Below are 22,974 nucleotides of genomic sequence, written 5' to 3'. Positions count from 1 at the left end.
TGCCTCTAATATATCATTGAGGTTACATGGCTGTGTGGAAGATTGTCATTGAGTTCATGGGTAGTTGTTTGCTAGACCTAGTTTGATTAGAACTTGTCAAGCACAGTAATATAATTCAGTTAGGAACACTGTCATAGTCTTTGCTACCACAGTACTTATCACATTAACTTGCAAGGGGATATATGGAAGATGGATATGGTTCTGTTGCTGCTTTGGGGGCATCAGGATGTAGTCAGTACAACAGCTAACAGGACATGGTAATCTGACACAAATTCTGTGACAAGGAATTGATCAGCAAGTTGATTTACATCTATTTATGCTGTGACACCAATATATATATATATATATATATATATATATATATATATATATATATTGTATATATTGTTATATACATTTATACCACTCATGTGTGTAACCTTCTTCGGAGTTGCAGGGAAAGCACAATAGAACAATGTCTTAATGATCCTCTTTTTTACATCATAGCCTTGTGTGTGTTGTTCTACTCGGTTGATCTAGAAAATCTACTATAAAACTTCCTTAATGTATGAGAACTATGCTAGTTTGTTTAAAAAATGAGTGCCTACCTTTTGATCACTCAATTTATATTTTATACAATGATTCAATTATTTGCTTTTCCATATTCTAAAATCCCTCAGCATTGGTTGTCATCCAATATTGTTTGCATCAACGTTATTAGATCTTTTCCAGTTGCTAACCATCATCCATGACTCTTACCTATGGTGGGGGCAAGTGTAGCAACAATGTTAATGCAAATGTGGTCTTCCAAGAATGACAGAGATAGAACATCTAGTAAAGTGATCCTTAGCCCAATAATGTTGATCTCAAGTTGTGTACAACCCAAGTTAAGTTATTTATCATCAAGTACATGAAGCAGGAGATTGAATCATTAAAATTATTCTCATTTATCACTTTGGCTTACTCCTCATCCCTTCATATATATATATATATATATATATATTTAATTTCCAACTTGTACTAGTTTTTTCTCAACCAAATCCACCGTCCATATCTTGAAATCATGGTCCAAATCTTAAGTCAGTGATAGGGGACTACTTGGTCTATCTCGGTGCACCTTGGGGGTGCGAGGGATTATCCGCTTTGTGTGAGTGCGATCGAACCCGTACGGTTTTGTTCTTTCGGAACTATAAAACTTCAAAAGGTATCTCTGAGGGTAAGAGAGGTATGACTGCCTTATGAGCTCTTGACTCCCTCATTCCGAGACTAAGTTGATTCTATCAGTTACTAGTCGAGAACTATCAATTAACAAGGATGGATATAGACTTAATGGATCAATTAAGTAGTAGAAGCCATACTTGGAACTTTTCTACTTCAAATCTACTTTTTATTGTGGTGTTGGCATATCGACTTCTCCTTCTTCGTCTTCATGGATTGTGGCTCCACCTTGGACTTCTGTCCCACGGCCATTCATTCATTTGACACTGCCATCACAGCATCATTGTCCTTGTTGGGGAGTGGGGGAGCCGGTCAAAGGGATAAAACCTTTCTTTTCCTCTGGCCTCTCTCCTTCCAATCGAAGGCAAGATGATTTCCCTGCAGCCTCACTGAGCGGGTCAAAACTTGGCATCTCCTCGCAGCATAACATGTTCCCCGATGAGACAAAAGCCATGGAGATGAGGCCAAGAACGAGCTCATGTGCATGTGTCCCGTTGGTGGGCTTGGTTAAGTAAAAGTAACCATGGTAGAAGACAGGAATGCTTCTGGAGTAAGGGGACAATGAGGCGGTACATCTATCTAATCATCAAAATGCCGGCAATTACAATGGTATGATGCCAATACAAGTTTTTGTGCAACTCCACATGTTTCTAAGGCAAGAATTATAGGATTTGCTTTCCCAAAGCTCCATGTATGTGTCGTATTAACCTGGAAAGATTCAGGGCATAAAAAGATTAAGACCCTCAGAAACAATCTGATCTGTATATTAAGAAAATAAATGTTGATGCATGTAAATCACTGATCAATTAGGTAAATATTACTTCAAATTTCTTTGATCTCGTCGTAGAACAATGATGCCTTTTCATTGATATTCCAGTGAATCTAAGGAGACTTTGGGTTCGTAATTGTATGTAGGACACAAGATATTTCAGAGCTTTGACTCTGTTTCCTCTGCCAGGGTTTACCTCCAACTGGTTGGAGTAGGAACAGAAGGAAGGCCAACAGATGCACACAAGGAGGTGAGCACCGGAGGTCTGTTAATTATTACCTTCGTTTCTTTTTATGAGCCATTTAGTCCTGGTGAGCAAAACAGCTACAGAGAGAGAGAGAGAGAGAGAGAGAGGGGTTGTGCGTGTGCGTGTGTGTGTGTGTGTGTGAAAGGTACCACGGAGCCAGGAACAACTCGGAAGAAAAAGCCTCTCCTTTCCTTGTCATAATAGCCTCTCAAGAGGAATTTGGGGAATCTTCGGAGGATGCGAGGTTTTGATGCTTAAGACATCGCTTTCCTTTGAGGTAAGAGCGAAAACCGCATCCTTTTGCCAATTAGTGCCATTTATTTTTCGCTTTTGGTATTTTTCTCAACCGAGAAATTACCTCTTTTGATTCTTTTTCTGCTCTTTTTCTGGCGCTTTCTTGCTCGGACTTTGATACAAGAGGGATTTTTCCGAACTTGTTGTTCATGAGTAGTCTGGAAATGCTGGATGCAATGTGTGTTTTTGTTACGAAACTGGTAAAAGTGCGCATGTATTGGTCAAGGGGCAGAAATCGTGTGGGTTTGTTGGGAGTTAACTCTTTGATTTGGTTCTTCTCTGCCAGAGACTGTAAAACAGGGATCTTGGTGAAATGAAATGGGCCTCCCCTCTAAAACTCCTCTCATCTCTCTCCTCGACGGTCTCCTTCTCGAATCATGATTGATGCCATCGTGTCTCCTTCAGTTTGGGTTGCATTCTCGAGTAATTTCGTTAGACAATGGAGCTTGAGAAGAGCTTTACTTTTAGTCACTACTGAGTTCTAGTTTTCATTTTCTTGAGATGTTACTTTGTGATATGATCTTGTACTGAACTTGCATGCCGAATTTGGTATCCTGCAGTGCGCCATTCCTCAGTTTCTGTGTTGGTTAAAAAAGCTTGAAGATAGAACATTTCAGGCTGAAGTTTCTTAGTTGGTTCAAAAGCTTGGAATTAGGATATTCCAGATTGCTACGTCTCCGTTACTCGTAGATCAAGCCTGGATTTGATTCCTCCTCGTGATTATGTGTTGGTCTCTAACAAAAACTAGTAAGGCTGCTTTCATTTTTTGGTCTTTCTTTTTGTTGCTTCTTTAATATTTATATATATTCCTCAGTTTTTTCTTGCTTGTATTTTCAGAAGGAATGTCTCACTGGGCCTGATCTATCTGGGTTATTTAAGGGTAATTTAACAGCAATCTTTTTCTTCCTTGGAGAGAAAAAAATAGTAGTTTTTTTTTTTTCTGGTACACACGTACCCGAAACTTCAAGAAACATAGTGAGCACAAAGTTGTGGACCTATCTGTGCTACTGATTTTATGCTTTTCAAACATGTCTCTTTATAGACAAAAGGATTTCTATGATCTTATATGAAAATAAAGGAGAAAGTACCGTTGATCAACTGATATGAATTCCTACGTGTAGCACAAGTTGAAATTGGACATGAGTTTGGTGGTGGGGACATGCTTCTGCCAAGGGAAGCTGACATACCTGCTCTTTTCATTTTCCTGGTTGTGCTTCCTCTTATCACTTATGTTTTACTTGGGATATGGAATGAGTCTGCAAAGAAGAAGGCAAGGATAGGTTTGCTTGCTCAGCTTGCTGCTGAAGAAGCTTGCCAAGCAGAAGCAACAACAACTGCTCATGTTCCTTTAATTTTGCCTTCATCAAGAAGCATCTTTCATGAATGTAGTAGATGTTCTGCTCCTGCTACAACACGCTGCTCGAGGTGCAAGTCGGTTAGATACTGGTATGAATAGTACTACATTCATGTATTTCTAACAATGTCATAATTTCATAAGCTCTTATGTTTTTCAACAGCCATACATTCTTTCCTTATCGGAGAATATTTTGCTTCATCAGAAGCTGCCACAGATGTGAACCGGACACTTCTCTAAACATAGTTGATTCTAGATTGCTAATTGGACATGACAGAAAAAAGGAAGAGGTGTTGGAAGTAATGATAATATTATGTCGATGATGAGATTTGTTTAGCAAATATTGTTCCATATGATGTTTTTGTGCCCCAAATAATAGTATTCAAATGCAATAGAAGGATGGATGATGAAGATGATAATGTGATTGTGTGAGAAGATGTCAATTGCCAAATCTATTTTGTGGACTGGTTGGGGCTCATAGTGCACTTGTGGCTGATAAGATCTGATGATAGGAGAATACCATATTCCTTACATCCTTTTTTATGCAATCACAGGGATTCTTGAATACTTTGGAAAGATAAAATAGGCTAATAAGACTGTCATTATTATTATTATTATTATTATTATTATTATTATTGTTATTATTATTATAGATCACTGATGAAGATGATAATAGTTGTAGGTTCAGAAATTTGATAGGTAAACATCTTGAGAGTTGAGACATAGTCACAGTTATAATAAAAATATTTTTTCTTACTAAGAGATAATGTTTATAAATTAACCATTCTATATGCCAGTGATCAATGGTGCTGAAGTTGTTCTTGTTAAGCAAGCACAAGCTAGTCTTGGCAAAAACATATAATTGATAATATTTCACAATTTCACTGCATTGCATTATCTCTGCCCTTGTCAACCTTCATATACCTTTTGGCTAGATTATCTGTTATAAGCTTTTTTATACTTGCAATTTCATTCAAGAGTTTGCATCTTGTTTTTGCTCTCTATGGGCAATGTTAACCAGGACATGGAAGACGTCTTATGTATCAGGGGTCCTGCTTCCTCTAGACATCCTAGTTAATGCTTGCTAACATATGATGGATTATAAAAATTTTTCCTCATCTGCAGATAAGCCTATGTAATCCTTTATTCATGCCATCATCTCTTGTTAATATACTGTAACTGGTCCTGATATCAGAAATTTCTAGGAACTAAAAGGAAATGGTTCTCAAAGTTAATGCACTGTCCTGGTGAAGTTTCTGCCTATCTTTATTAATACTGCTTTTTTGGCTGCATACAAATGTTTTGTGAAGATAAAACAATTTACTTTTGCTATGTTATGGATGTGCTAGAGCCAATAAGTCGACAATAAAGGGACTAAGGGAGGTAAAATTTAGCTAAAGTTTGAACTTCAAAGAATCTCATTTTGCTTGCTTGAATCAATAAGCGGTTGTTAGTGGGAGGTTGAAGATGATATTGTTGAAAGTTGGAAAAATGCATAAGTGTACCAGGCATGACATTTGATCACTTGATACAACTCAAGGCAAAAGTTAAAAGCTTCGAATTTTATAGAGCAATAAAGTAAGACATTCTTTATGTGTTATAGTGTTGGCTATCAGGAAGCCACATACCTAATTATTGTAGCAATCTAGAGCAGCTGATATTGGAGGTTGAGGTAGACAAAAGGGATTCTTAGGAAAGACAACACAAGAATAACATGGATAGTTGTTGAATGGTTTATGATGCCTCAAAAATATAAGATGATCACTATACAGCATTGACAGTTGAGTGGATTGATTCAAATCATTCGCCACAAGGGTAAGAGGATTTGCCCATAGTAGAGCTACATGTTTGAATGGTTTTACGTGGCAGCCAAAGAAATAGTTGTTACCTGATAGCTAATTCTTTCCTGCTTCTCATGATTGTTATAAGTGATTTATTTGATATCTATGCAATGCTTATAAATACCAGTCGGTACGTATCACACTGACTTATTGGTTCAAGCACATGGGATTTGAAAGGTGAAACTAATCTCAAATCCTTTGGGAGCTTTTTTCAGAAGTTCTTTTTCTTTTTTTGTCTTCTCATTACTCTACACTTATTCATTGCATATTTTCAGTTCTGGAAAATGCCAAATAATTCACTGGAGGCAAGGGCACAAGCATGAATGTCGACAATGGAGTGATAATTCCTTGAATGTTACTGCAAGCCTACCTCTTAATGTCACAGTCCAGCACAAGCCATTAATAGATAACATAAAATCACCTTTCCTTGGCAATGGTGTTGAAGAGTCCATCCGTTGCAATATTCATTATACCATGGATGATCCTTCCTCTATGATCATCAATACATCTCAAAATTCAGAGACTGGAAGGAAGCCATCAGAGAAGTTGGTCTTGAACAAGTTAGGAGGAGCTAATCTTAACGACAATGACAGCGCTACGTGTGTGTGTGACGAAGACTCTAGCTATGGTTTTTCTGTTCAAGCCTCATTGACCAGCTATAGGAATGTGATTCCTTCAGTGGATGCTCCTGTGGTGCATAAGGTTCTTATGATTTAATGTCATATTGTATGTGCTTTCAACAAGTGAGTTAGTTTTTTTTCTTTTATGCACTTTCTTACTACCTTATTTACTGATGGTTTTAGTTGGCAAGTGGAAACTTAACTGCTTCCTCTGGACAAGTCCATTCGAATCAAGAGACCAACAGTTCATCTAATTCCAGAAATGTAATGTTTTACCATGATACGTCAGCAGATGAAACAAGAAGGGGATTGGAACAAAATGGCTCCTCTGTATTGTCATCCCCCTTCCATTTGGATCAAGATGTGATAACTGAATGCCAAAATGGTGGAAATATCAGTTCAGCGAAAGTAGACACCTACGGTGCTGAGTTATCTTCTGCTACTGAAGCAGCCCATGTTAGGTACCCTGATGAACATTCAGCTAAACAGAGCATAATGTACAGAAAGCCCCCCTACACTTTGGGACACTCATCTTTCTTGTCACAAAACTTAGCCGAAAATGGTTCAAGAGAAAATCATTCTCAAGGATTAGAAAGAAAGAGCGACGAGGAAAGAGGAACTAGTAGGATAACTGGAACTTATCGTGAAATTCTGTTGCTTATACTCTTAGCTGTTGTGGATTTTTTTTTGGCTTTTGCTTATTGTTCTTGTTTGTTAACTTTGTGCAGCCATTCCACAGAAGAATCTCTCCTCTAACATCCACTTACAGGACCTCAACAAGAATCCAAGCATCGAAGGGAGGCTGACAAGTTCAAAGAAGATTTCTAAAGTTATTAAATGGAATCTTGTTGGATTGAGAAATGACAATAAGAAAACTAAGGTATGTTTTAATTAATTAATTAATTGATTGTTCTTTAGATTTAAAATCATGAATTTCTTTGGTTTAACATATTTCTGACTTTTGTTTTATGAAACATCAGGTTTGTCAGGTGTTGTTTCCTTATGAGGATGTTGTCAAGTTTTTCCAATGTGAAGAAGAGTACATATATCCTAGGGGGCTTTTTAATTGTGGAAATAGGTATGCATTAGAAAGTTTTTTCATTTGAATGATTCTTTCTAGTGGAATCTCAATTTCTGGAAGGCTGGATTGTCTTCAGCTTGATTTGATATCTAATTTGTCAGTTTGAACCTGAATTTTTAAACATTAATCACTCGTGTCGTGTTGCTGGAGTATCTATGTACATCATGCAAAGAGATGATTGTTGCCCCTTGGCTATTATCCATTTATGCAGTTTATTTTATTAGCTGTGATGCTTATGTTATTAAATTGAATCCTTATTTGAATCCATGATTTATCATCTATTATGCAAAATATGGTCATCGTAAGTTCTTCATGTGCATGTGCAACATATGTACACCAGCCAATTGATTAACTCGAAGAAATCTAGATTTGATAAGCAGAAATCTGTGGCAGGTAATAACTTATGCTTTAGAACACTATTTTGGAACAGTGTTTGGACCTTTGGATTGTTTAACATGAATGTCTAGTGTTGCATAGATGCAACTCTTTTAATTGGTTTATACTTTGGTGTTCGATATGCTTAGGGACATCGCTGCGTTCCTAGCATATGGAGCATCAGTAACCTGTAGATCTTCATAAATTCTGTCTTAAGTAAAATAGCATGCTTCATGTTTCGAAATAATACTTCAGATGGTATACATTTATTAAGAGCAAGTGAATGGGTTTGCAACTTATTTGAGTTTACTGATTTGTATAATTAGTCCTTAAGTACATCACAACAGCAATGAAGATTTATACATCTTAATGTTATGGCTTTGGGCATGTGGTCCATGTGCCTAGTCTGTTCCAAAATCATATTGCACTTTTAGAAAATACTGATTCATTTTATTACTATTTCTAATATTCTCTAACAATTTCTCTATATAACTTCTATAGCTTTGTATTCATTGCAGTTGCTATGCTAATGCTGTTTTGCAATGTCTGACTGGCACAAAACCTCTTAGGATCTACCTACTTCGGAGATTGCATTCAAAAAGCTGTAATTTTGACTCTAGTACTTGTTTTAATGATCAAACAATATCAGAAGTTTTATTACTTTATTTGGGTTTCTTCAGCTCAATTATTCTTCATTGTTTAGGTCGTGTCAAAGAATGGTGCCTCATTTGCGAACTTGAGCAATATGTTTCAATGTTGCGGGAAGGAGGTGGTCCTTTATCTCCCAGTAGGATCCTTTCAAACATGAAAAATATCGGGTGTCGCATGGGTGGTGGTGACCAAGAAGATGCACATGAATTCCTGAGGTGTAGCAAATGAACCTGCCTCTTCTTTAGTGCTTCTTTATTTGTTTCTGTCAAAGTTTTTTGCATATCAGTTAGTTCAGAAGAGGGATGCAATAGTCTAGGCAAGCTAGACTGATCTATAGTCTTAAGAAGGGTAGTGAGCGTCAGTAAGCTTGGGTCCAGTTAGACTGGACTTGTTGATGCTGGGTCTGGTTCCAGCCTTGGATAGGTTAAATATGAGTCAAGCTATCCCAGAAAGGGACTGAATTTGTTGTTTTATTTTTATACTGATAATAACTTGGAAAATATGCCCTAACCCGACCTAAACCTACTTGAGGAACTCCTATTGGCTCTAGAATCTGAAATCATGGACTGAGTTTAGTTTTATGGAATGGTGGGATTAGGTTTAGCATCATTCATTCCAGTCTCGTATTCTAGTTAGATTTGTCTACATACAATTTCAAACAGCTACCTTCAACAGCAGTCATATTGATGCATCTTTTCCAAAACAACCAGGCTTCTAGTTATGTCCATGCAATCTGTCTTCCTCGAAGGAATGGGTGGTGAGAAGGAAGTTGATCCAAGGTTGCAAGACACCACACTCATACAACAGATATTTGGTGGTCGCCTCAAATCAAAGGTATTGATCTAACTATCGCTTTGATGCAATATATATACATATATATATATATATACATATATATATACATATATATATATACATATATATATATACATATATATATATATACATATATATATATATACATATATATATATATACATATATATATATATACATATATATATATACATATATATATATACATATATATATATACATATATATATATATACATATATATATATATACATATATATATATACATATATATATATATACATATATATATATACATATATATATATATATATATATATATATATATATTTTTTTTTTTTTTTTTGTTAGCTCAGTATGATCTCCTCAATTATAACTGACAATTAGTCCTAATGAAGGTTAAGTGCCTAAGATGCCATATTGAGTCTGAACGATACGAGAGCATTATGGATCTTACACTGGAGATACACGGTTGGGTTGAGTCACTAGAAGATGCTCTCACTCAATTTACTGCTCCCGAGGATTTAGATGGAGACAACATGTACAGATGTGGAAGGTTTGGTCAATAGTCCTTATTCGTGCATCTGAACCGAATTTGTTGTTTATCTCAGCTGATTATATTCTTATTTTTGAAACATAGGTGTTCGGCATACGTTAAAGCCAGAAAGCAGTTGAGTGTACATGAGGTGCCAAACATACTAACTATAGTTTTGAAGAGATTCCAGGTATTAAGTTCTTGAGTAGATTAGTTTTAGTTTATGCTGGAACAACGCTGTATATATTGATCCTTTCTAGATCTCGCACGGCAGGAGCCTTCTGCACCGAGCCATCTTTTTTCTATGTTGATAGACTTTAGTTTATGCCTTAAAGTAACTGCTTTGTGTGTCTGTGGAATGTCATTTGTCATGTGAAACATAAATGATTGGTTCTTGTCCATTCTATCAACATTTATTCCATATGCCATTTCAGGTTTCTTTTAAAATTCATGTATGATTAGTCCTTCTGTTGTGTGTAATACATGATGATATTGCACAATATCTATGTTCAAAAGATACTTTGAAAGCAATTATTAAATGACCTTGCATATTGTTGACAATACTTCTTGTGAGTAACATTAGCCTATAAAAATAATTTAACTTCTATTAGATCTTTTCTTTGTATTCTGACCCCGTTTCTCATATAACGTGTTGTTTATTTTGCTTAATTAGACAGGGAAGTATGGCAAAATTAATAAGTGTGTTACCTTCCCTGACATGCTGGACATGATTCCATTTGTGACTGGGACTGTTGACAATCCTCCCATTTACCTGTTGTATGCTGTTGTTGTGCATTTGGATGCACAAAATGCATCATTTTCTGGGCACTATATTTCATACATTAAAGATCTGGAAGGAACATGGTTCAGAATTGATGATTCTCAGGTAACTAGAGTTTATTATATCAGTTTATGTTGGATATCATTTGTTACTATTTCCCCCAGCTTAATGGTGATCATTAATAAAGAAAGCTTCACAAACTGGATTTATGGCATTACTAGTGTATCGTTGATGCCTCTCTCTCTTTTCGTTGATCAGAAATGCTATTTGTTGTTGGATTCTATTCTGATAAATTTATCTACACAACTTATTGAACATTTCATTTCTTATCAGGATTGCTATAGGTAGATTCCTATTTTGCATTATCTACACATATTGAACATTTCAGTTTGAATATATTATGCCTCATTTTACAATACATGTCTTGTGTGTTTTATTGCTTGGGTTTTGAAACATGTATTTCTGAATGAACATAAATGTCGTTGTACTGTTACGTGACTGGTTGATGAACAACATTAGGAAAACAATATTGTGATACTCCAATTTTTCTGTCATCTCTTCTGGATATTGACAGTTTTCTTTACTGCATAGTTAGTAACTTAGTATTGTATCAGGTTTCCTGATGCAATTCAGGTTAAAGGATTATTAGACATAGGACAAGCTATAAATGTACAGGCAAAAAGGCCATTCCAATATATACATGTTGGGGAATGATTATATACACGATAATTAATGACTATATATAATCATCGGTGCGAATTTTCTGTAAACACTGCTACAAAATCTCAGAAGTCGTGCCAATGTTGAGCCTTTAAGAATATGGTGAATTCGTAGTGGTTTCGAAGTGTGGATTCCTTCAAAGTTTTGCAAATACCATCCAGGACGGGTAGCATTTATTGGTCCGACAGCCTATTGGCACGCGGACCAGGAATAACCAAGTGGTACACCTGGTAAAAGGTTTGTATCATCCGGTATAGGAGTTGTATTGTCCGGTACAGAATCTGTATTGTCCGGTACAGGATCTGTATCATCCGGTATAGGGGTTGTACTAGATGACATCTTTATTTTTTTTTTCACTTTCTTTTCAGGATAAATCTGAAACTCGGTATCTATTGGCAGACCGAATTGGCATCACGTATAGGTCGCATTCGCATATGTCATGCCAGGACAATACTGGTTTGGTATCCAAAATTAGAAATCTTGACTCCTTCAATCTGATCTCATTTTCTATAAATGCACCTAAGAGTGAGCTAGGAACCTCATTTTTATGAGGAGCTTCTTAGAGCAAGAAATGTCTTGATTTAACCAGGGCTGATAGGGAGATGTGAAATCCCATCTCAAGTACATAAACTGGTCAGTGAGAAGGTTGATGGAGAGTTGAGATTGGACATCCTTCGTATCTTAAGTTGTTTGATGGATGAGTTGATTCATGATTACAAAAACTACTTTGATTATACTCACATATTTAACTCAAAACAGATGCAAGCATTTCAGGTTACTTTTATATGATCTAATCTCTTGCTTAAAACAGGTGCAAGCAGTAACATTGAGTCAAGTGATGTCCGAAGGTGCATACATGCTTTTCTATTCAAGGTATGTTAAGTCTGTTTTGGTGGAATGGTGGATTAGTACACATCAACTTGCTAAATCCAACCAATCCTGCAGATCTTTTCCACGTCCCCCACGAGGTTATGCAGAGAAAAGGCTATCGAGGCCTCCAACTAGTATACCAAAGAGCCAGAAAACATCAAAACATGTGCAACAAAGACGAAATGAGACATTATTTGCCCGAGAAAACTCATCGCACCAGAGAAACGGTTTTGGAAAAGAAAATGAAGATCTCACCGAGGATGCTGATGAATTCTTCCCGAGGCCCACGAGCAGAAACTTCCTGCCAAATGGAAGATATCCAGATACATCAGGCACAGAATTTTCTGAAGCTACATCGAGCGACTGGACTTTCTTTACAAGCTCAGACGATTCATCCTTTACCACCGAGGGCACCCGGGATTCGTTTAGCATGACGGATTACGGAGACAATACCAGCCTTGATGGTACTATCTCTTCTCTCTTTGGCACGTTCTACGAACAAGAGCATGTAGATGGCAACAACATATCTTGGGCAAAATTCACGCCTTCCAGGCTGCAGAGGAGATTCTTTCCAGAGAGCACAGGTTGTGTCATGGATCGATCGATGCTGCCTTGATGAGCCGGCAGCGTACATAAAGGAAGGATTATTGACTGTGGCCGTGCTGCTTCAGCCGCATATGTAGTTGGTCAATGGGAGCGATCCCAGAAGATATGAACGGCCTTGCTGTATCTTCTGGATTTTTGGACAATGTTAGTTTCTCTTAGTTTCTCGGGTGCAGCTGAGTTGTGCTTGTTGATCATCGAGCTGAATTCAACTCCGTCTCATGTCTTTTTAATCTAATGAGGCGTGCCTAATCTTCAGAATCCAAGTAATTTAGTAGAGATTCTCGATTTCTTTGTAGTCTTGTTGGATAAGAAATGGAAGAGAGAGAGAGAGAGACTGACTATTATTGTTTCACCTTCTTCATACGAGTCAGTGGATTTGTTCTTTTGGATGTTCCATTTGGTGTCGATACGATGAATCTAATTGCATTCATCCTCCCACTCTCTACAAGAGACTACAGTATGATTCTGTCGGCATGCATTTACGATCGATACCGATATATCATAATACATTACACACCGACATATACATGTTCTGAAACATGACTCGCCTCGATCTAAATTCTGTGACTGTCCATCGCAAACATCATCCAGATCTCATTGACTCTACCGGAGAACTCGAACGGAGAATTGTACTGCGCAACAGTATAAGCAGAGGTGGGATCTGCCGTCTGTCCTTTGCTGACCGCAGAGAACCAAATGGAGCCCTGAAGGCTGGAGTACAAGGCCGCCGCTTCCTCACCGACGCTGTCGCCATCCGAGATGAAGCCTCCGAACTGCCTCACGGCTGCGTATTTGAGCCCCCATGTCTGAAGCTGGAGTCCGTCGGCAGGCGGTGGATTTGGCTGGTTCTTCTTAGGCACGTAGAAGCTGACGACGAAGGAGGAGGCACAGAAGGGACCGTCGCTGGGTGCGACTTGGGTGATCACCGGTGCAGTCATCTCTATCTTTTCTCCGTATTTGTTCTTCCCTTGGATGTAATCAAATAATCTGTTCAAGTGATACAAATCATTATGAAGTTGGAAGGACATAAAAAATATAAATCCTAAAGAATAATTAATGGACACAATATTTATGTGGTTGGATACGAATCAGTAGAACTCCTGTGAAGTAATAATAATATATTTTTATTTTCATAAAAGAAACAAAAAATCCGAATGCCCAACGTTTGAAGACGGCCACTGCTACTCGAAGGCTCACCGGAGGAAGCCCGTCCGGGTGGCGTTGACGAAGGAGATGTCGTCTATGGAAGAGGTCGACATCCACTGGGTGGAGTTGTACAGGCGAATCTCGAAACCGTTGCCTTTGTCGACCACGTCGTAGCTCGGGCACTCGATGCGCTCGCACGTCGGAGGAACGGCTCGGGACCCTAGAAGATGAGCGGCGAGGAGGAGAACCGGGAGGATGAAGTGGGTCGGCGAGGCCATCAGTACGCTCGTCGGAGGTGGCGTTATAGAGGCGAAGGTACGAGCTACGGTGGGAGCTCAGAAGGGGTTATTATCATTGGCTTGGGGAAGGAGGAGAGAGAAGACTTGTGTACGCGCGGACTGTATGCGTCCACGTTACCGAAGGGATGGGTTGGGAAGACGGTGAGATTGCCGTGGTGGAGACGTGGGTGGGTAGTATGCTTCCACGTTGCTGATTGCTTCATCTTATCAGGATAGTGGTGGAAAGCCATCCACCCAATAGAGAGAGCTCCGGCGAGGGTGGGAAAAAGAAGTATTCAAAGAGAGAGAGATATATATATATATATATATATATATATATATATATATATATATATATATATATATATATATATATATATATATATATATATATATATATATATATATATATATTCTCATAGAAAACTGAAATATCAGATTTATTCATTTCAATTTATAAATTTTACATGTTTTTTTTTTGTGAAAGTAAAAATTTTATTAGATATATTTTATAGATTTTTCAACAATTAGTCCACCGTTTATTTTGTGACGCTACAAGTCATTTCAGTGGTCATCTTTTTTGCTTCTGTGTAATTTATTAATTTAATTTCATAAATATATAATTACGAAAATAATTTTTTAAAAAATATAAATGATTAGGTATACTTGGATGAATGATATAATGATAAAAAATTATTTAAGATGATACAATCATTAACTAAGGAAGTCTATAGTTGTTGTAATTAGAAAAAAATAAGATAATACTAAAAATATATAAAAAAAATAGTTTAATTTTTTTTAACTTAACTGATAAGATTATTTGTTAAAAATTTAAATAACGATAAAATATCCTAACATCTATATGCGTCGAGACATCTGAATTGATTAATGTATTATTACCTGAATGATAGATCGTATATTTAAATTTATGTGTAAATGTTATGTACGTATAATAAGTTTTTTATTTAAAAAAAAAAAGCTCAACACCATAATTGAATCAATCATTATGACTTGTGATCTTTATTTTTTTGTTGCTTGGGTTTTAAGTAAGTTTGAGTGGTGTTGACTATTTACATTCTTGATACTATATCTTAATCACAACATGAAAGTTGATATCATGATAGCATTTGCTTGAATGTAAAGCTTTCTAGAAATAAGATCCACATTTCAACCATAAGTTTGAAATAAAAAATATTTAATTATTAATCACCATGTTAGCATATGTTGAATAGAAAATATTTTAAAAAAATTTATTGCATGAAATATTCTCTATGACTTCATTTAGATCATTTATAGTATTTTCGAGAAGGTCTTATAAATTTTTTATTGTAATGATCAAAGCATTATAATAAGTAAAAAAATTTAAAAATAATTTAAGTATTTTAAATTAGGAGTACTATTTAAAAAAATAAAATGATAGTGTCGATTAAGAAATATCTAAAATATGAATATTTTTTAAAGAAATCATCACAATATAAATGACTAACTTATAGTTTATATAATAATAATAATAATAATAATAATAATAATAATAATAATAATAATAATAATAATAATAATAATAATAATAATAATAATAATAATAATAATAATTAATTGTGGCTGATGTCGGCGGCTGAAGTAAATGATGTTATCGTTGGATCCTCCTGAGCCAGTGAGAGAGGTAAGAGAATGGGGCACTGCAAGACCAATACAAATCTTCGAGACGGAGGTGATCTGATGCAGGTCTGGGCCATGGCGGTGGCTTTCTGCCTCTACCCCACCCACCCACCCACCTGCCCTCCTTTGCTTGCTACGGCTTATCAGCATTGCTTCTTCTCGGTGACTTCTGTCTGCTGCCACAGTGACTCCTCCTCTTGTGAAAGCTCCCTGTCATCTCTGATCTTTCCTTCTTTCCCCTCTCCATTGCTGCTCCTCAGGTACTGCCGCTGTTCCTTCTCTTTGATCTTTCTATTTCTTCACAGAGCAGTTCTGATCGGAGTTGTTGGGATCACCTTGACGATTGAGTTCATCTTTTGTTCAGGGACTTGATCTGACGAGTCCGAAGAAGGTTGCTTTATCGGTGATTTTGGCGAATATTAAGGTGGTTATCTAAATTGGTCAATATTGTTCTTATGTGCAATCTGTTCCTTGAATTATCCAGGCAATCTTCATAATTTGTCTATTGCAATTTACTTTGCTACAGCTTGTCCTTGTGTTTATCGAAGCTGTCCTTGTGTTTATCGGATGCCATATTTCTTTTGTCGTATTAATGTTGGTTTGTTGAAGATTTATACAAAATCTGGTTTCATAAATTGATCAGTAAACCATTTTTTTTATATTTTAATTCAATCGTCATCTGTATATTTGGACATGGAATTTTCCGCAGCTGAGGCCTCTTGTGATCTTGTTGCTTCCAATCTGTAATGAATTTTTATTCGACTGATGCTCATAAAGTATTTTGTTAGAAATTAATTTGGAGTTTTATAATACTTATCCGAAATCACATGAAGAAACTGGAATGTATTGGTTCATCTGTCGAAGTTCTGCTGCAGCTTTGTCTGGTTTTGAATCATAAATTGAGTAGTGAATTCTTCTGAGATGCTTTTTTTAGTCTTTGAGAGGGTTTACTGTGGAGAGCTACTTTAGAGAGTTTTGGTTTTGCTCTTTTTTCTAAGCTATCTTTTCTGGAATCATATTTTGATTTACATGTTTGACACAGTGAAAAAAGAACTAGTGAGATAAGCTGTTATAAAAAAACTTTGTACTGAAATAAATCTTACATTCTTTTAACTACGAAAGGGAAAGGAAGGTTGCTTGGGACAACTTCGATGTTAGGTGCACTTGTTAGGATATTTGGGAGTATTTCTAATATAATCAGCTCATATAGTTTGAGAAATTGTGGACAATTAATCTGCATGAAATTCAATATTCCTGCAAAGGAAAAACAAAATGGTTTGGTATATGAACAATTAAGGTTATTTTATTTGTGTCCCTGGAAATCTCGTCCCTGTGGTCTAATGCTTTTCATCTTGCAAGCACTTGATTACTTACCAATTATGCTTTTCTCATAATGAAGTGACATTATTCTTTTCTTACATCTGAAAATTTGGTTCATAGACATACCCTAATGAATTACAGTTTTACTTATGCATCTTTTGCATGCTTCCCTTTTAGCCATAGTGGTAAGTAGTTATCAAATCATGCACAACTTTTATTGACATGCCTTGTTGTAATCTATTATACAAAAATCATATTTCTTCATATTTTCATGCCTTGATTTACTTTTCCAAATGCCTGGCACATTGAATTCTGCATGTTTTACCAATTTGCTCTGCCTTTATTTTATCTCACTCGAGATGGTCTTCTAATCTTTTCACATGATGAGGTTTATATTATTTTTTCAGGGAGATCATATTAACATTAAAAAAAATTTCTCGCAGGTTTTGCATTCGACGCGTTAGACAAAGTTTAGCTGCCTTCAAGAGGATGGGTACTGGAGATTGGTTAAGGACGATAATTAGTCGGAAGAAGAAGAACAAAGAAAGGCCAAAGCAGGTGATTGGCTATCTTCTCTTTTACTCTTGTTCCATAAGTCTCGTCTCATCTGCGGGCCCGGTGAAATGACCTTTTGTCTATGCAGAAAAAGAATGAGCCTAAAACGCATACTGTGGGCATTAAATTATCAGGTTGTAGGGCATATTTTGGGTGAACATATGGATCTTAATGAGCATTTCATACATAATATCAACATATGACCATTGTATTTTTCTTTGCCTTGATATACAATGGGAGTTCTTGAAATGTCAATAGCACCAATGAACTTGAAACATGAAACTCTAACCTACTGATTCTTCTCCTTGAAATATATATCTCAATTTCGCTGTTGTATCAATGTAGATTTATGGCTAATCCCTGAAACAACCAGGGGTTTAATAGTACATGTACCAGTTCCAAGAAAATGGATCTCATCGAAGCCTTTTAATTGCTGCAGATAGATTACTAGAAGGTGTTCTAAGTTAGCAACTGAAACAGCATCACCATCTTCACTTTTGTAGATAAGGTTATAAGATCTTTGTAGCAATTGAATTGATAATGAAGAATGAGTAAATTGAGCATTGAATCAACAGGAAGCAGTAAAGCTAAAGTTGTTAACTAGCTATTGCTTCGACTTTATAGTAATAACTTTTCTGTAGCCAAGTTCACTAATTTCTTTACCATTCGGTAAATCCAAATTATTTTACTGTTATTTATTTTGCATGCATTATAGATATAATTTCCGTCATTCAATATCTGTTAACTTCTGATGCCTGAACTGCTTCATATTTATCTGCAATAGGAACATCTAAATCAGGTATTCATTCCTTCTCCACATTGTCTTTTTTCATCATTCATGAGCTCAATGGTATTAACAGGATTCTGCTGACCAACCACTTAAGTTGAAGAGTCGATCTCATAATGATCCTAATAAATTATTAAATGGTGCTTTAAATGGAAATTCTCAAGATTGTGGCATGACTATTGAGATTATAGCTGCTATTCGAATTCAAACTGCTTTTCGAGGCTTCAAGGTATGATTGTTTACACTTATGCAATTGTCCATTTCACGCTTCCTGGAAAAACAAATTTCACACTTGTCTCGCTGAACATCTTAAACTGAGTCTTGAAAGTCAATTTGTTTTTTTCAGGGTACCTTTGCACATTTAGTTATTTCAGTAGATTATCAATGAAATCATTCCTCCATCACAACCAGTGTGGTTACAAATGTGTACACTACCAATTATCATGGTGCTCATAGCGATGGGCATGCTATCACATTAGATCGATACTTTCTTGTTTATTATGTTAAATTCGTTTTAGTACTAAGAAATGAAATCAGTAACAGAATTACCGGTTGTACCAGCTGGTGTGGACTAGTATGCCTGGTCTGGTGAGACACCAAGCACATTGTCTGATAAGATTACCTTCTCAAGCAGACTGTTCAATCGTCAAATCTACTGCAATACCAGGCTTTTCATATGATAAGGTTACTTTGCCACAAAGGAGAGATAAGAAAGAAGAGGAAAGGGGGAATTGACTAAACAAGAAGGAAACAAGATGGGAGGATACCAGCGCATAGATAAGTCGGCTTACAATATTGGGTGTCATTTCTGGTATGAAACATGGATTTGGAGAAATTAATTCTTCTATGTGCTGGTCACAGTTGGACTGGTAACTGGATGATACATATCAGTCTGACCGAAGCATTATACCTTGGCTTGCAGTTTATATTCATCCTACCAAGTCTTCAAAAGCAACCCTGTTGATCTGTTGTTAAACATTATTTGGATAGCATCATTTGTTTTCTTTGTAATAATCTTTCATTCACTCCAGGATCTAACCAAAACAACTTGCTGATGAAAATTATTTGTGATGCTTATAATCATGTTTAATCTCCTTTTCTAAAACAAGTGATTCTTTCATGGAGTTGCAATGGAAATTATAATCAATGATCTCTCTGTTACAGCTCCTGCTAGATTAGCTTTTCTACGCATCTGCTTGAATGCTGTTGATGTGGCTAAATAGTGGTACTTCATTTTGTAGGCAAGGAAAACTCTCGGTAGCTTGAGAAGAACTCAAAAATTGCAAGCATTCACTTATCATAATTCTGTAAAGAAGCAGACAACAAACACTTTGATCCATGTTCATGCCTGGAGCAAAATACAGGCAGAAATCAGAGCTCGACGTGCTAATATGGTAGCAGAAGGTCGCATTAGGCAGAAGAAACATGACAATCAGTTAAAACTCGAGGCTAAGCTTCATGATTTGGAGGTAAGAGAGATGCATGTCCAAACGTGTTTTTTTCTTTAAGAGATGCATAATTGATAATGGCTAAACAGTCGAATTCCAATCATCTTAATGTTATATCTTAGCCTTGTGTAAACTGAGCATGATTGAAGCAACAAGAAACTTTGGAGCTATGCATTACATCGGACAAAAGTATGACCACGTCAGGGATTCATTTACATTGTGGCAAATTAGCAACAAGCATAGTATTCACTTATACTCAGAAGCATGAACCTTACCTCGAGTTCCTACCAGGTAGACTGGAACGGAGGCAGCGAGACAAAGGAGGAAATAATTGCCAGGATACAGCAAAGAGAAGAAGCTGCAGTCAAGAGAGAACGAGCCATGGCATATGCGTTCTCTCATCAGGTCTGTCATTGGAAGAACTTGCCAAAGAAAGCTGTGAGTAGAAACTTAAGACTAATGCAATTGTTTTGCACATGTAGTGGAGGGCAAACTCCGGGATGAACCAAGGGCCATTTGTCTTTGAGCTCGCTAAAGGTAATTGGGAGTGGAGTTGGGTGGACAAATGGATTGCAGCTCAGCCATGGGAGACCAGACCTTCCACTCTCACGAAGGTAGTTAACAGAGTTGGTAAGGGTGCAAAACTACCTAGTTCAGTTAAACATGCAAGCATTGACGGGAAGGAATTCGCAAAGAAACCATCTAAGCAATCAGATGAAGAAACAACAAACCAAGAGTCTAACACAAAGGCAGCAAATTCTGGTCATTCAAGAACGAAAACTACATAAACAAGAGAGAGAGAGAGATCTTTACTGGCTTTGGTAGGCGCTGCCTAATGTATGCATGCAGCAGTGTGTGTGGATATAGAGAGAAGATTGTGTGTGAGTTGAAATCTTCGTGGGGTTTTACCATTTGATGTGAAGAATAAGAGGTGATTTGCCCTTTAAAGTGTAGATTACTGGATGAGTGATATGTATGTGTCTTCAAGTGAAGCAGCCTCAAGGTTGGCTGCAAGCTGGGTGGGTCTTCTTCCTTTGTCCTTTCCATGTACCATGGTAGCCTGAGTGATTGAGATGAGTCCTAAGGATTGCGTGGTCCTGTCCATTGTCAAACGAAGAACATTGGTGTGGTGATTGTAATCATCTGTAGCAGGTCTTACAGAGTTTTGTAGTGGTTGTCTCATGCAGTGCAGTGATGGCAATGGCAGTGTCGACATGGCAAGTCCTAATTGAAGTTGGAGCCTCCACTTTACATCCCTAAAGTTATTTTTATCCTAATGCAGTAATGGTTTCGAAAAAGATATTATTTGGAGTAATTTTATTTTATATTTAGATAACTTTAATATTTTAATTGAAAGACTGATATTTGGTCTGACATATGTTTGAATATATAATAAAGGGGATTTATTTATTTATTTATTATTTATTTAATTTTTTTAAAAAATTAATTTTAATTAAATTTTATATCTTTGTCATTTATTGAACAAAATTACATATTAGATCTTTCTCAGACTCAATTAATAATTTCTTTCAAAGATAATTTTAATCATTATTGAGATATATCTTTAAATATCTTTATGTAGATAAGTTGTTTCAATCATATTAATCATCTTAAAATTTTTGATGAGAAATTTTTTTATTTTCATATCAAGGTTCGCAATACCGTATCATACCGGTATTTCGACCTGGGCTCGGTACCAATACGGTACGGTATACCGAGCGGTACACCCAGGTGTACCGAGTACTGTAGCACTGCTATAGTGCTACAGTACACTTGGATCGGTAACAGTCGGTCCGCATACCGACAACCTGTCGGACCAATCGTACCGCCCGTACCGGGCGGTACGACTCGGTACGGCAGACCCAGTTTCATATAACAAACTAATATTACTATTGATACGTAAAATATTATCAACATATAGTATTTTTCTTAAATCTAAAAAAATAATATCATTAACCTTTATATACTATTATTTAAAAGCTTATTTATGATCATAAATGAAGTTTCTAAATTTGTATATTAAAATTTATATTTTTTCTTTTCTCTATGAATCATTTAGGTTAATTTATATAATTTTTTTATATAGATTTTCATTCAAATTTTTTTTTCACATCTATATAATGTAACTCAAAATCATAGTAAACATTAATATCATGACAATTTTTAACAAGTCTGTTAGATAAACTAGAAAAAATACCTTGTTATAATTAATACTTTTTTATGAGTAAAATTTTCGGTTATAAGTTTGACTTTACGTCATTTAATATTTCATTTTGAGTTATGTTTAGTAAAGCCTAGACTCTTTTCTAATTATTAAGCAATTTGACTAGTAATTTCATCTTTATTGTATTGTATCATTTTTTGGAATTAACACTTTTCATAACTTATGAAAATAATGAGGGCTCTATTTGATTCATATATTATAATTTATTTCTTGTAGATATACTAATTAATCATCAGAAATAATAAGTTATTTTTTCTTTTGAGATCTTTTCAAACTATCGGTTATGGTTATTTTATAAGATTATTAGCAACTATATCAATATCAATATCATATGAGAGTTTATCAATATTATTTTATTATTCACTCTCATCAATTTTTTTAATGATTTAAGGAATAATAATTTCTCGAATATAAATAATAAATAAGTACTAACTTATATCTACTTAATATCAAGATTAAATTTTGAGATTTTTGCTCCCATTGATTTATTATTTTCTATAAATATTATCTTCCTAGATTCAACTATCCTCGTATTAAGATTAGGATATTAAAATTTATACTCTTTTGAGTTTTTCTGGATAAATAATAAAATATTAAAAAATAATCTTTAAATTTAATTTCTTTCCATGTAAATCGAAGGCTTTTAACTCTCTCTAGGACAATCCTAAATATATAATTATCTTAGGTTGGGTTTCTTATAAGTCTATAACTCAAGTTGATAGAACTAATTTCTTGGAAACAATGTTCAAGATATAGAACTGATTTAGGTTGGGTTTCTTACCGAGTCTATAACTCAAGTT

General features: G+C 35.8%; 3 protein-coding genes across 4 annotated transcripts; 2 read left to right on the top strand and 1 right to left on the bottom strand.

The window, feature by feature from the left end:
- The first annotated feature begins 1,577 nt into the window (after window positions 1-1,577).
- LOC135609874 (ubiquitin C-terminal hydrolase 15-like) lies at window positions 1,578-13,045 on the top strand. The gene is made up of 16 exons (XM_065103633.1): window positions 1,578-1,806; window positions 2,156-2,490; window positions 3,068-3,254; window positions 3,345-3,953; window positions 5,978-6,404; window positions 6,506-6,944; window positions 7,051-7,202; window positions 7,303-7,400; window positions 8,297-8,382; window positions 8,482-8,644; window positions 9,140-9,263; window positions 9,644-9,801; window positions 9,886-9,970; window positions 10,454-10,666; window positions 12,093-12,154; window positions 12,227-13,045. Exons 4-16 carry the CDS (start codon window positions 3,667-3,669, stop codon window positions 12,765-12,767), a joined length of 2,835 nt encoding a protein of 944 aa, XP_064959705.1. The 5' UTR covers window positions 1,578-1,806; window positions 2,156-2,490; window positions 3,068-3,254; window positions 3,345-3,666; the 3' UTR covers window positions 12,768-13,045.
- A 172-nt stretch (window positions 13,046-13,217) lies between these two features.
- On the bottom strand, window positions 13,218-14,470 carry LOC103976494 (uncharacterized). Its single transcript, XM_009391713.3, has 2 exons — window positions 13,955-14,470; window positions 13,218-13,744 (listed from the first exon to the last, which is right to left on the bottom strand). The coding sequence occupies exons 1-2, from the start codon at window positions 14,179-14,181 to the stop codon at window positions 13,312-13,314; spliced, it is 660 nt and encodes a 219-aa protein (XP_009389988.2). The 5' UTR covers window positions 14,182-14,470; the 3' UTR covers window positions 13,218-13,311.
- A 1,460-nt stretch (window positions 14,471-15,930) lies between these two features.
- On the top strand, window positions 15,931-21,120 carry LOC135609869 (protein IQ-DOMAIN 10-like). 2 transcript variants are annotated; one of them, XM_065103614.1, is made up of 7 exons: window positions 15,932-16,100; window positions 16,205-16,264; window positions 17,604-17,718; window positions 18,576-18,731; window positions 19,744-19,971; window positions 20,242-20,355; window positions 20,433-21,120. In XM_065103614.1, exons 3-7 carry the CDS (start codon window positions 17,650-17,652, stop codon window positions 20,736-20,738), a joined length of 873 nt encoding a protein of 290 aa, XP_064959686.1. In that variant the 5' UTR covers window positions 15,932-16,100; window positions 16,205-16,264; window positions 17,604-17,649; the 3' UTR covers window positions 20,739-21,120. The 2 variants fall into 2 exon arrangements, with proteins under 2 accessions (XP_064959692.1, XP_064959686.1); XM_065103620.1 differs by lacking the exon at window positions 18,576-18,731 and having other exon boundaries at window positions 15,931-16,100.
- The last annotated feature ends 1,854 nt before the right edge of the window (window positions 21,121-22,974 follow it).

This window comes from Musa acuminata, chromosome BXJ1-2, assembly GCF_036884655.1.
Source record: "Musa acuminata AAA Group cultivar baxijiao chromosome BXJ1-2, Cavendish_Baxijiao_AAA, whole genome shotgun sequence".
Taxonomy (NCBI): Eukaryota; Viridiplantae; Streptophyta; class Magnoliopsida; order Zingiberales; family Musaceae; genus Musa; species Musa acuminata.
This window is presented reverse-complemented; position numbering and strand designations above follow the sequence as displayed.

Bases quoted from the DNA above. Each gene is read 5' to 3' on its own strand.
- LOC103976494 (XM_009391713.3), bottom strand. From the start codon at position 14,181: ATGGCCTCGCCGACCCACTTCATCCTCCCGGTTCTCCTCCTCGCCGCT. The intron at 13,745-13,954 runs GTGAGCCTTCGA...TCACTTGAACAG, and splicing joins ACCCGGACGGGCTTCCTCCG to ATTATTTGATTACATCCAAG.
- LOC135609874 (XM_065103633.1), top strand. From the start codon at position 3,667: ATGCTTCTGCCAAGGGAAGCTGACATACCTGCTCTTTTCATTTTCCTG. The intron at 6,405-6,505 runs GTTCTTATGATT...TGATGGTTTTAG, and splicing joins ATGCTCCTGTGGTGCATAAG to TTGGCAAGTGGAAACTTAAC. The intron at 10,667-12,092 runs GTAACTAGAGTT...TGCTTAAAACAG, and splicing joins TCAGAATTGATGATTCTCAG to GTGCAAGCAGTAACATTGAG.
- LOC135609869 (XM_065103614.1), top strand. From the start codon at position 17,650: ATGGGTACTGGAGATTGGTTAAGGACGATAATTAGTCGGAAGAAGAAG. The intron at 17,719-18,575 runs GTGATTGGCTAT...TGGTATTAACAG, and splicing joins ACAAAGAAAGGCCAAAGCAG to GATTCTGCTGACCAACCACT. The intron at 19,972-20,241 runs GTAAGAGAGATG...AGTTCCTACCAG, and splicing joins CTAAGCTTCATGATTTGGAG to GTAGACTGGAACGGAGGCAG.